This window comes from Cuculus canorus, chromosome 7 (genome assembly GCF_017976375.1).
Source record: "Cuculus canorus isolate bCucCan1 chromosome 7, bCucCan1.pri, whole genome shotgun sequence".
Taxonomy (NCBI): Eukaryota; Metazoa; Chordata; class Aves; order Cuculiformes; family Cuculidae; genus Cuculus; species Cuculus canorus.
This window is the reverse complement of record NC_071407.1, coordinates 14490844-14504195: the sequence shown is the minus strand read 5'-3', so window position 1 is coordinate 14504195 and position 13352 is coordinate 14490844. Positions and strand designations below refer to the sequence as shown.

General features: G+C 55.9%; 1 protein-coding gene across 12 annotated transcripts in view; it reads left to right on the top strand.

The window, feature by feature from the left end:
- KCNIP2 (potassium voltage-gated channel interacting protein 2) overlaps positions 1-10586 on the top strand; it is a 46401-nt gene extending 35815 nt beyond the window's left edge. For 5 of the 12 annotated variants that reach the window (XM_054071471.1, XM_054071473.1, XM_054071468.1 and 2 more), the window contains exons 2-9: positions 4695-4790; positions 5962-6086; positions 6514-6583; positions 6672-6742; positions 7257-7364; positions 7728-7832; positions 8101-8163; positions 8475-10586. In XM_054071471.1, the coding sequence (XP_053927446.1) occupies positions 4695-4790; positions 5962-6086; positions 6514-6583; positions 6672-6742; positions 7257-7364; positions 7728-7832; positions 8101-8163; positions 8475-8522 (686 nt within the window). In that variant the 3' untranslated portion in view covers positions 8523-10586. Of the gene's footprint in view, positions 1-4694; positions 4795-5961; positions 6087-6513; positions 6584-6671; positions 6743-7256; positions 7365-7727; positions 7833-8100; positions 8164-8474 lie in introns of all 12 variants that reach the window. The other 7 variants (XM_054071478.1, XM_054071477.1, XM_054071476.1 and 4 more) reach the window with 2 other exon arrangements.
- The last annotated feature ends 2766 nt before the right edge of the window (positions 10587-13352 follow it).

Below are 13352 nucleotides of genomic sequence, written 5' to 3'. Positions count from 1 at the left end.
CCTGCCAACAGACTTCGCATGAGTGCAATTTGAGGCTTGTTTGCCCCCATCTCTCCTGGCTGGTGCTGGGGATGCTGTGAGATGAAGGGGCTGCAGATCAGATCCCCTCGGGCAGCCAGATCTCGAGATGGGAGCTGTAGTGGGAGGATATGCAGATAGGAATAATCAGAGGAGCAATTAGGGGCTGAGCAGATGGAGGTGAGGAGGATGCTGTATTGAGGTGGTGCTTTCAACCCCCTTGTGATGAAGGACGGCCCTGAGCTGCCTGGGATCTGTCTGGCTATGACTGAGGCATGTCCAGGCTTTGTCCTTGTGCCTTACTGGGGAGGGTATGGATGTTCTCTGGGTAGTAAGCGTGCAAAGCACTGGCTCTCTCATGGGATACACTGCCTGCAGCCAGAGGAGCTGCTGCTTTGCTGGGGCATTTTTTGGGTAGTTCCCCTGGCACCTTGGATGCACCGAGGTTTTGCTGCCAGAGATGTCCCTGCCATGGAGGTGGTGATGGGGAAAGTGCAGGATGTGCATGGGTTTTGGTGTAGGGCAACGCACATGGCTGTCCCATCCCACAGCTTTACCTACTCTATTTGGGGTCCCCTGAGCTCTGCTATCCTTTGGCATCTGTATCCCATCCCACTCCCTGCTTGCAATGTTTCATACATTATATGGCCTGAGAAATTATTCTGCCAACATCTCCCTTGGGCACAGCCAGGCTGTCTGGGAGCACTGTCACAGGCCAGGGACAGAAATGGGGACAGCACCACTGTCAGCCCTGCTCTGTGGTCCCTTCTGGTCCATGCCCCCATCTCCCTTTGGGGCCTGCTCGGCACAAGAGTCATGCAGCCCTCTCCTCTCTCTGGCACTGAGGAACATCCTGGCCTTGAGTCTCTGCTGCCTCATGAACTGCAGGTCTCACTCGGCAGCTCCTTCAGTCCTTCTTGCTCTGGATTGTCATGTCTGAGGCTGCCTCTGTCCCACCCAGAACAGGGCCTCTCTGTCCCCAGCCCCAGGAGATGCCAGCTCTGACTTCATTCCCTTAATGGATGACTGTCTGGTCCCAGCAGCTGCAGCCGGCACCTTGGCTCTGTCACCACTGACTGATGAGGGTCATTTGGAGAACCGCTGCTGGCGGGACCCATCCTGACTGCCCCCCTCCCTGGTGCAGCTGGGGAGCTTCCTCCTACTGGCCTTCATTGCAGACCCCGGAGAGCTGTGGTTCCCCTGACTGGGAGGTGACACCGCCTGAGCCACAGGCAGTGTACCGTGCTCAGAGCTCAGCCCTGCGCAGGGATGATCATAAGCCACAGGTTGTAGGGGCAGCTGGGCTCAGCATCACTGCCTGGTTAGACCCAGAGTCATGGCCTGGCAGGGGAAGCCTGAGTTCTTGCCTCTGGCTTCCCAGGAAAAGGTGATACTCTGGAAGGGGAGGGGGAACAGAGGTTCTTCTGCTGAAAAGAACATGTTCTGGGAACCGCTGACTGCTTCTCCATGCTCCTCTGGGCCTGCCTTTTCTTCTGGCTTGCCTCCTGCCCTGGCTGGCACCTCAGCCCTTCTCCTAAGGCAGGGTGCTGGGGCAGATCATCCTTGGGTACCAATTCTTCCCAACCTTCCAACTGACCCAGTGTTGCCCCACAAGGCCAAGAAGGGGCTGTGGGAGCTGAGTGATCCACCTTGTGGCTGCTGGTGCTCTGTTCCCATCCTGGAACAGTGCTGTGCCCAGGTGCTGAGCTGGGACACTGCGGGGGGTCTCACCACTGTAGGATGCATATCTTCCACCCATCATGGTGATGCATTTGTTGATGGATTATTGAGAGTGTGCGGACAGTTTTGGCACTGCCTGTTGGTTTGTAATTGTAGGGTCTTTTCTAGCATGGGGGTGCTATGGAAGGAGTGGGTTGTTCTCCCCAGCCAGCTGTCACTGGGAGGGTGCCGGTGTCTCTGACTCTATGGAGAGGGCAGGGACTTGGTTATGCATTGAGCTGACCCTGGCTCGTGCTTTCTCTCTGGGGAGACCACGGACCATCCCAGGCTTGGGTCCTCCCTGGGAAGAGGGGATCATCCCAGCAGCATGGAATGCTTCTACATGATGCAGGGCTGGATCCAGCCCCCAAGGACACATTAGGTGCTGATGGCTCAGTACAAAGTGGTGGCACTCACTGCTGGGCAGTGGAGTGAGTGGAGTGATGCACAGGAAGCGACAAGCCGCTTAACCTGGCAGACCTCCTGCTGCAGATAAAACACTGCCAGCCCTTTTCGTTGGCGTATTTTTGTGCCAGCCACTTGATGGCTCGTGGAGTGGAGGGCAGAGCGACATCTGGAAAAGGAGCTGCTGCTGGCACAGACAGGGCTTTGTGCTGTGGATACCCTGTGCGCTCAGCAGGGCAGCACGGAGCCGGGCTTGGCTCTCATCTTTGGGGAGAGCTGTTTCCCAGCAAAAGGGATCCCAGGGATCCCCTAGATTTGCTCGCAGTTTGGATGCTAGGGACAGACAGAAAGGGAAGGCTGTGTCCTCCCCAGCAAAGCCCTTGGTGCACTAAAGCCAGGACAGCAATGCCCCAGCCCTGGTCACTTCTTTCCTGTTGTTAAGCTGCATGTGCTGAACGTGCTCCCTCCCCTGCCCTGGGGCCCCTGGAGTTGGGCCCTATTTGGTTTACGCCTTAAGAAAACACCCATGTTCTTTATTTTTTTTTCTTTTTCCTTCTTTATAACAAACTAAAGTGTAACTTGCACCTGACCTGACCTACTGCACGTGCCTATACCTGCTGCCCCTGTGAGTCCAACCACAGTTTACTCTCTGTTGCATCTCTCTCGCTGTGTGGTTTCCCTCCTGCCCTGCTCCCTCCCCTCATCCATCACCCTGGGGCTGGGTGTTGCTCTGCCCACCCTGTCCCTTCCCCCCTGGACCACGGGGTTGCTCCTGCCTTCCAGGTCTGTTCCCACAGGTCAGCTCTGCCAATGGGACTTGGCCCCAGAGCATCCTTGGAAGGCTGAAAGGTGCAATTTCCCTTTCCCTCTGCAAATTAAAGCCTTGGAAAAGCAGCTGGGTGCAAATCATGTTTTATGCGCAGCTGATGTCTGTTTCTGGGAAGGAAAAAAACTCTTTCCTCACCTGCCTGGAAGCCCCAGAGCAGACAGTGACCAGGCTGTGCTGTCCTGTCAGCACCAAGATCCTGGCCCTCACCCTTGTCCCTGTCACCCCGTGACAAATGCTAGGGGGAGCACTCATGCATCCCTATGTGTTTGCACATCAGCAGCACCCTGCTGTGGATGTCACTTCCCTGGGGATAAGTTGTGTCATCTCCTGCTGGGACAATGACCCCCTGGAGCTGATCTCCATCCCCAGAGTGATGGAGCTGCCTGCCCCCAGCCTGCTGCCTTGGTGTGAGTTCAATGGGTCGCAGGTCCTGCCTAGCAGGGGCTATTGGATACAGACCCACGTCCCTGTCCTGAAGCTGGGTGCCACACAGCAACGTTTCCCAGCATGTGGACCTCAGCTCAGCCCCATAAGGCTGACAAAGCAGCTGGATTAGCCCCATCTGCTACCCCACCTAGAAAAACAACCCCCAAAACAGGGCTCAGGACACGTGGGTGTTTTGACCTGCTTGCAGATGGCCAGGGCGCGTGGAGCAAAAGTGGTGTCTGCGGAGCTCACTTTGCACCTCTTGTCCCATTGGTGTCCCACGCTGCTGTCTGTCTCCCTTTGGGGAATGGAGCCCAGCACAGCCTTTGTCCCCTGCTCTTCCTCTCCTCCCTGCCTGCGCCCTTAGTCCTGCGCTGAGTTTGCTGGCTTGAGGCACGGTGAGGCCCTGCGGGAAGGGACGGAGCAGGTCTGCGGCCATGGGGCAGCACCAGCTGGGAGAGATGGGGCTGAGCGGAGCCACTGGGGTCCAGATGGGGGAGCAGGGGGTGTCTGGGGGTTGGGGGGAACTGTGCAGTGAGGAGACCTGCTATTAACGAAGGGCCACTTAGAAGTAATGGCCATGGGCCAGGCTGATGTGGGAAGCCCTTCACCCTGCCCCACAGTCTGGCTGAGACAAAGACCTGAGCCCCGTTCCCCTTCTGGCTGTCTCAAAGCAGGTTTCTGGGCTTGGATTCCAGTGCTGCACTGGGGGGTCGGGGGTGCATGCTGCAGTCCAGGCTGCATGGCTGGTTTTGTTGCATGCTTTGCATTCAGCCGTAGGGTGTTAGCAGGATCAAATTCGGCCCTGAGCTCTGGAGAGGATGCAATGCCCTGGCTCAGCTGCAGGCTGTTGGGCTCCAGCCTGCCCAGCCTGCCTGCACAGCCCCGTGTAGGAAGGGTCCCCATGGAGCCGGTATTTGGTCTCGAGGCTAAAGTGCAGAGTCCTGCCCTGCCATCTCCCAGGTCTCTGGGCTGCTGGGTGTCTCCAGTGCACCTTGGCATGCTTCAGTGGAAGGGCTACAGAGGTGCTGGGTGTGGGTAGCCAGCAGAGTTGCTCCTTTGCCATCCTCATCCTTCCCAAGAAGGGAAACTCCAGTGCCGGGTTTGTCCTGGGATGAAGTAGAAAGGCAAGCAGTGCCTGGGCTGGGCTTTGCCTTCCTGCTCCTCCAGCCTCACGCTGCATGTGCTGCCTCTGTCCCCACTTGCCCCATGCTGGGTACCCATCGCTGCTGCCCACCGGGTCTGGGGGCCACTTCTTTGTTAACTCTTCTGCTTGGTGACTCCTTCTTTCTTCCAGGCAACGCGCCGGGCCAAAGTAAAAAAGCGCTGAAGCAGCGATTCCTCAAACTGCTGCCCTGCTGCCGGCCCAAATCCATCCCCTCGCTCAGCGAAAGCAAGTGCTTCTTCTTGCCTTTGTGTGTGTGTGTCCCTGGCGGTGCTGCTGCCTGCCCTCCGCCCTGGCCCTGCCTGTGGGAAGGCAATGCCTCCACCACCCCCTGACCTGGGTTTAGGGCTGTCAGGATCAGTCCTGCCCCAAAGGGGTCTGATCCAATGGGCTCTGCACTCACCTCTGCCCTCGCCTGCTTCCAGGCTGGTTTTCCCCCTCTGCAGCTCCCTGGAGCAGCTCCCACAGGATGCACAGTGGTGAGACCCGCTTTGGAGCTGGCTCGTGGCAGCAGGACCCTCCTGGCACTGGTGTAAAGGCTGAGGGGTTTGTTGCTTGAAGCTCAGTGTCAGTTTGGAGATGGAGGTGTGATGGGGGGTGGTGAAGGGGGCTGAGCAGGGAGTGAGCGCAGAGCTGCCCAGAGCCTCCTACCCCCACCCCACCGTGGGTGTTCTTGGCCCCTTGGTGAGTCTGAGCCTCTGGCCAGGGTCTCCCCCTGCCCCACTGTGTGAGCTGATCCTCCTGGGGAGAAGAGGTAAGTATGGAGGGACAGGGGCTGATCCACCCCACAGAGGTGGAGTACCCACTGTGGAGCCACAGCCCCTCTTGGTGGCAGTGCAGTCTAGGGGTGCTGACTGCTGTGAGCAGGGGTCATGCATCTTGCCAGATGGTGGGGAGAAGCCACCAATGAAAAAGGGTCACAGCAGGCAGGACGGAGTCCACACAAGGCCAGGGGAGGGGGAATTGGAGGCGTGGGGTTCTGGGGAAGATCTGCTGGACATGATCCACAGTGCAGCACAGACCTGCGGGATGGCCAGGGTCTTGGCTCTACAGAGCAGATGCCTGTGCTACGGGGGGGAGGAGAAAGGCAGGCAAGGGCGAGTCTCAGAACTGGGGGATTTCACACACCCTTTCTGCCCAGCCTGGGCTGTACTAGACTGGACAAGGAAGGGATGTTGCCCTGTGTCAGTACTGGTCCACCCCCAGGGTGTCTCTGAGTGTCCCCTGCTGGCATGGACCCAACTCCGGCTGAGCAGGGCACTCCAAAAATGTGTCACCCTGGGCAGGTGTGTGGGGAGAAGATGTGCTGCACAAGGTGGTCTCCTGCCCCCCAGCACAACAGGGCAGGGCAGGACAGTGCTGGCCTCAGCCACCCTTTTTTCCCCTGGGTTCCTTGCAGACAGCGTTGAAGATGAGTTTGAGCTCTCCACCGTCTGCCACCGCCCTGAAGGGCTGGAGCAGCTCCAGGAGCAGACCAAGTTCACTCGAAAAGAGCTGCAGGTCCTGTACCGAGGCTTCAAGAATGTGAGTATGCCTCAACTAGCTTTCCTCACCCTGCCTCCAATGCCATATCCACCTCAGAGGGTATTTGGCACCTGGTAGTGCCTGGGATTTGCAAGGGCTTTCAGGACCTTGGATTTGCAAGGGCTTTCAGGACCTTGGAGTTGAAGTTTATATCAGGGGATGGCTTGATTCCATCTCCAGGGAGCTCAAGGGATCCTGTGCTTCATCCCTCGGGTACAGAGAGCCTGCTTCCTGGGTGCCTGGGGTGCAGAGTCCCTCCAGTGAGGGGTGCAGCCCATAAAATCAGGAGGATGCTCCAAGCAGCCTCACCAGCCGCTCCACCAGGCAGTGCAGGGCTGAGGAAGAAGGCAAGGGAGACACAGGGATTTAGGGGGTTGCTTATCCTCTCTCTGCAATGTGGACGTGATGCTATGGCTTGCCCTGGCAGGAGTGCCCAAGCGGCATTGTCAATGAAGAAAACTTCAAGCAGATCTACTCACAGTTCTTCCCACAGGGAGGTGAGTGCCCATCCCCATCCCCTGCATGGGTGCTTCTGTGGGGCAGGGGGTCACACAGCACCCCCTCACACTGTCTGCCTTCCCCCAGACTCCAGCACATATGCCACCTTCCTCTTCAATGCCTTTGACACGGACCACGATGGCTCTGTCAGCTTCGAGGTGAGCTGTGGCTGAGGAGGGGATGGCAGTGAGGCAGGGAGGGCACATCCCATCAGGTACTGCGGACTGGGCTGAGCTGCATGGTTGTTGCAGTTGGGTGGAGAGCTTTGCAGGGGCTGTTAGGGTTTATTAAATTCCCAGAGGCAGTGCAAAAACAGTGAAAAGCAACAAAAAAAAGTTTCTGTATTTTCTTGTGAGTGCCTTGTAGGTACTCAGACTGGCAGGCACAGCCGTGGTTGGGTCTTGTTCGAGCTTTGGCTGAACAGCAGGTCCTGCTGCATGTTGTTGTCTTGGGTGCTGTGACCCAAGGGACTAGTGTGGGACATATTTGTGGACAAACAATCCGTTTTCCCCAGGTTCTTTTTGATACTCAACATTCCCTTTGTCAGCCCAGCCCAACACACATTTGCTGAGTTCCCCCTCTGTGAGAGGGACAAGCAGGGCTGTGCCCTCTGTGTCTGTGAGACCCTTTGTGGCTGTAAGTCCCATCTGCCTGCCTTATCCATGCTTGCAGGACTTTGTGTCTGGGCTGTCCATCATCCTGCGGGGCACCATTGACGATCGCCTGAACTGGGCTTTCAACCTCTATGACCTGAACAAAGACGGCTGCATCACCAAAGAGGTGGGATGGTCTAGGTGGTTCCTGGGGCCAGCACATGTCTGTGCCTGGCAGGAACAAGGGCAGGACTTGAGGGCATTGGCTGAGCTCTGGAGAAGAGCTGGGAGGGTCAATATCTACTGAGCTCAGCTTTGCAAACAGGTCCGTCCTGGTCCGCTGGCACTGGTGTGTCTCTGGGGAGGAGGCTGGATGCAGGGTGTGCTGCCCTGAGGCTCCATCACACAGGCAGGCATACACACCACCCCACACTGTGCACAGAGCTGGTGGGAACACACCTGAGCACCCCACAAGTCTTTCAGAAGCATCACAAATAGGTGGAGGAAGGACCCTCTGTTGACCCTGCAACCCTGCTCCCCTTCCCTCCAGGAAATGCTGGACATCATGAAGTCCATCTATGACATGATGGGCAAATACACCTACCCGGCCATGCGGGAGGAAGCGCCCCGGGAGCATGTGGAGAACTTCTTCCAGGTGAGCTGGGCACGTCCTGGGTAAGCAGAGCTCCAGCTGGTAGCCAGTGACTACCTAAAACCTAGCACAGTGCAGAAGACACACTGCACTGGGGACGAAGCAGGGCTGTGCTGGAGCCAGCGAGAGAAAAGGCCATCCTGGTCTGGCTGGATGCTTGGGGATGGCTGGAGTAGGAGTGCGCTGTGTCCAGCCCCTGCAGAACCTGGGCAGAAGCCGCCCTGGGGCTGCGACTGTTCCTGTCATGCCCCTGTGCTGTGCTTGTCTGCAGAAAATGGACCGAAACAAGGACGGTGTGGTAACAATCGAGGAATTCCTGGAGTCCTGCCAGAAGGTAAATCCACCAGCAGCTCTGCTCTGGGGCTGTGCCACCTCTGTATTTCCAATGTTTTCCTGGCAGAGAGGGGTGAAGGCAGGGCTCCAAGTGGCAAGGCTGGGGCTCTGCTTTGGCAGCTGTATCTGTGCCAGCATCCCTGTGCAGATAATGACAGCCATGCATCCCAGTAGGCTTGGAAACTGCCTGTTACGCCTGGGGCTCTTGTCCCATGGGTCAAAACTGCCATGAGGGTAAAGCCAGTTTTGGGGAGAGTTGCCCAGATTGCTTCTCTGTACCCAAACCACCCACTTCCCACCTCCTCCCTGCAGGATGAGAACATCATGCGGTCCATGCAGCTCTTCGACAATGTGATTTAGCTCCCGGACCTGCCTCCAGCCGAGCTGTCCTACCACTGGGCCCAGTACCTGCTTCTCTTGACTTTTCCTTCGAGCCTCCCCTCCGCTGGCCACACAGACACCCTTGTGGGAAGGGGCCTCTCTTCCCAGAGATGTAGTCGGCACTGGGATCTTCCCTTTCCCCGGGCAGCTCCGCTTTCCTCGGAGGATCTCAAGCAGGTGCTCCTGGATGTCAGAGTGTGGGCGCGGCTGGCATGGGGCGAGCATTTGGCATGGACAGAGTTCCCTGCACCCATTCCTGGCAGGGAAGCCGCCGCCTCGGGCTGTGGTAGAGGCTTCCCCCTGTGCACAGCGTCCCGTGCAGCCACAGCTCCCCAGCCCCTGACCCTCCCCAGCCCCAGGAGTCCCCAGCACTGGCTCCAGCCCAAACCCTCCAGCGATGCTGTCTAGAAACCAATAAAGTCTTGCACCAGGTGCTAGCACCTTGGCTTCCTCCCCTATCCCGGACATGCCCTGCCACGAGGAGTGTGTCTGGCTTGTCGTCTGTGAGCCGCTGACCACTCTCCTCGCTTGGCTCCTGGGCTGGTGGGTGGGCAGAGGGGCTATGTCTGGAGAAGGCAGCTGCATGGGAACTTGGGGTTCATCGCTGCGTGAGCTGTGGGGAGCAGCTCCTGATCCTGGGGGTCCCAGTTAAACTTAAGGGACTCATCCTGATATAGAGAGAGGGGAGACTGAAGGGACCCCGAAGTGACTTCTTGTGGCACTGGCTCCCCCAGATGGAAGATGCTGGGCTGGGAGAGATGCACGCTCAGCCCCTGTCCCTTGAGTTCAGGGTGCTGGCACACAGGGGACCTCAGGGACCCACTTTGAGGCTCCAATTGAGAGACACCCTTCCCGCCCCTCCCTGAGAACGTGACAGCCAGGTATGGGGACATGTGGAGGAGGAAGGTGTGCTGGGCTCCAGTGGCCACCCCGGCCCTGGGCCTCACAGCCACAGCTACTGGCATCATTTGCTGCTGACCTTCCTCTGCTCCTGTGCCCTGGCTTGTCCCAGCCTGCCTGCTGCCCTGCGGCCAGCAAGTGAGCAATGAGGCAGAGAGGTGTCCCCTCAGATGTGGCCCTGTGCTGTGGGCACGTCTGAGCTGACAGGTGCTCTGGGAGAAAGCTGAGGCTGTGGCTGGCCAGGAGTTGTTGCTGTGAGGGCTGGAGGATTACCCTGGGGCAGGGCAGGCTCAGCCCTTTCTCCTGGCTGTGCCAGGAGAGCTGGCCTGAGGCTTCTGGGGATGGAAACAACACTCTGAAGCTCCCTGGGTCTTTGTCACCACCAGACAAAGAGCTCCATCAACCACAGAGCTCCTCAAAGCTGGATGTGTGCAGCCCATCCTGCCTGCATACTTCTCTGAGCAGTAGCAGGGACAGTGATGCCCATGGGCTTATGAACCCATTCCAAGCCCAAAAGCTCCTCTGTGCAGTCCCACAGGCTGTGGGAATGTACCCAGCCCTGGCAGCCTCTGGCTCTACTGCTCCAGCTTCTGCATCCTTAGCAGCCAAGGGCAATTGGGGCTGAATTGAGCTGCAGAGTCAGGCTCAGAGAGAGAGCTGTAAATGCAGGCTGAGCCCCTGGTGTTGGAGCTTTTGAAACCCTTCCAGGGCCCTGAGTCAAAGCTACAGGGCTGCTCCCTCGTGCGACCATCCCTGGCCCACCCCTTGCAGAAATGATGTGGTTTTTAGGTTCATTCAACGTGTTCATCTCACAGTTCTGTTCCTGGGTTTGCCGTGGGGCTGAGTTCCCACTTGCAGTCTCCCAAGGGTGGGAAGGCAGGTATCCCCACCCTTACTTCTCCCTCTCCCTGTCCTCCCTCCTCCGTGGCTCTCTGGGGTACCCACTGTCCCCTGCCACATGGAGCAGATGCCACCTTCTCCTCACGCTGCAGGTCGCATGGTGTGACCCCCCCCCACCCTGGGGCATGGTGACCCACAACCCGCTTGGCATCTCCAGTCTGTATATTTTGTATTATAACAATAATACGGATTTAAAAAAAAAAAAAAACCAAAACAAAACAAACAAAAAACCAATAAAATCTAACCACAATCGCTATGCACACCATTGTTTGGTCTTTGCATCTGTCAGCTGTCTTGGGGGGGCAAGGGAAATAGGGGCTGAGTGTCTCTACAGAGGGTTGTCAGACTTCTTAAGGTGCTGGCGCTGCAGGGCACTCTGCATGGGTGTTCTGGGAGATTGCATGGGAGACAGGGTGTGTGCTGAGCTGAGCCGTGCTGAGCCCGACAGGGTCCCAGACAGCCCAGCCATGCCATCGATGGCCCCATAAATACAATCTTTTCCCTGCCAAGAGGCTCTAGGCTTTAGAGTAGCAGGGTCTTAAACCAAGTGCAGCAGGTCTTAGGAGTGGGGCTGTCAGGTGTGTTTTCAGCTTGTCATAAGATGCTGCTGGGTCAACCCCAGCTTGGGACCAGGTGGCCCTTGTTAGGATGTGGCATTTAAAGCTGAGCTAACAGGGAGGTGGTCAGCTACCACTGTGAAAGGGTAGGTATGGATGGGAGAGGGTTTTTTCTTAGGAGCGTGAACTGATGAGCAATCACTAGTCCTTGGAAAAGTGTAGACTTGAGCACTGGGAAAAATGGCTTGGAACAAAACAAAGGGAAAAAAGAAACAGGTAAGTAAGAAACAGCAGAGCAACAGGATAATGGACCTAATGTGGGACAGTGACACCCTCCAGCATTATGCAGTGAGTGGTCCAGGAACTGAATGCTCAAAGCAAAGATCTGCCTGGAGACCAGAATGTTTTAAAAGGGTGGGCTCTGGCTACTGACGGAATTACCATTGTAGGGTAGGAAAGCTGTGAGTCTGCTCTTTCCAAAGACCCTGACTCCCCAGGGACCTTTTTGACCTGCTAGCCCAAGTCCACGTGCCACAGAATGAACAGGCCTGAGTGCCCTTTCCCCTCTAACCCACCCCTCCTGGTATATCCTGCCCTCTGTGAGCTCTGCTTGGCTGGTTGCTATTTGGGGCGATGCCATCTGTGGGCTTGATGTGAGCCACCAATGACTCTTGGTGCCCCTTTGACTCTTGGGTGCCCCTACCTGGGGCAACGGGAAGGAAAGGAACTGGAGTGACAAGCGGAAAAAGGGTGCTCTGGGGTTCACTCAGTGTTCAAATGCTGCTGTAGCTCTTTTGCACCAAATGGGAATAGGTTTTTCATGGGGATCATTGTTAGTAGATACAGGGCAGGGGAACAGCTGGTCCCAAAAAAATAATCTCTGCTTAGCTTGCCCTTGAGTTGGGCTCTTGGGAAAGAGGCTGAGGGCAGGGAGGACTGGATCGGTCCCTCCAGAGCTGTTATCTGCTTGTTATGAGAAGTTGCTGTGTGAGGCAGGGCTTGGGACCAGGTGTCCCTTGTTAAGATATGGCATTTATGGGCGGTTAACAACACAGTTGTTGGGGCTGTGCTGGAAAAAGAGTTAAGAGCTGATGGGCCATTGGAGAAGGGCAGCCTTGTGTTCCTTCAAGCCATCTTTTTCTTAGCTTTCAGAGGAAAAAAATGAGTTATGTGGGAAAAGAGCTGAGCAACTGGATGAGACAGCTGATGCAGCCTGGGGCGGTGATTCACTCCAGCATCCTGAATACTGCCTAGAAACACAAACATCTTGTAAAAGGATGAGATCTCAACACTGGAGGAACTGTCAGTGCAGGATTACTTCGGCATGATCAAAGCTGTGGGTATGATGCCTGCTTCAGGGTCTCTTATGACTCAGCAGCCAACTGCCCAGCTCTGCATACCATGGTATCTGAGCCACTCTGTGTTTTCCACCCAAATTCTGTGCCTTTCTCCTCCCTAACTCTTCCATGAAGTCTTGCTGCATATAAATTCAGCTAGTTACTATTTAGGGTAGCTGTGCAATTGCTATTTTTTCTCTTTGAAAGCTTTAGATTGGACATGATGGTAACTAGAGACGCTCCTTTGCCAGGGCTTTTGCTGCAGCTTCCTGAGCATGGGTATAGATGGAGCCAGAAATGCAGCCGTCTTGGGTTTCTTAGCGTGCCAAAATATCATCAGTGGAAATAAGCTCAGAGAGCAAGAAACAGACTTCAAAGATGCACTGTAAGGTTTTGGGAAAGCTGAATGAGCTGGGTAGGGGTGAGCAGTGTCCAAATCAGCTTTCAATCAGAGTTTTCATTCATTTTGTTCAGTTTGGTCCAGAACATGATGTGGCTACTGTCATGTCTGCACACTTTCTCGAGCTGTTCCCTGCAAGCTGGGTTATTCAGCTGCTTTTTGCTCACTGGTTTCTTGTTGGCTGGTACCTGCTGCAACCTCCTCAGTGCAGGTTACCTCACCTGCTTCTCTATATAGCCTGACAAGAGCTGGTTGTCTCGCTAGGAAGCTGTTGCTCCCAGCCCCTCGTGCTCCCAAGCAGCTGGGGCTCCTCCTTGGAGAGAGAGATGGCATCTGACCTCAGGGCCCCTTCTCCTATTTACTGACATGATCTCAGCTTTGTAGCACATCCTTCAGCATCCTCATAGCTCCTCCCAAACATGGAAACATCTACAAGCTGGGCTGTCCCAGGAGGAAGGGAGCGGCTGTAGGAGCTTGATATCAAAAATGCCAGGAAATAAACTCTGTAAGGCTCATTTTGGCATTCTAGAGAGCAAGCATCCTTTTATTTAAGTGCTGGACAAGTGGAGGAAAAAATCCATCAATCGTGTGGTGAGACAAGAGCTCGTTACAGAATATATTTCTCATCTACATGCATATATATAGCATTTCACAGAAATGTTGTCCATATTCTATTAATTTCCAAGGACTAATCTTAATGTTGTGAACTTCACAA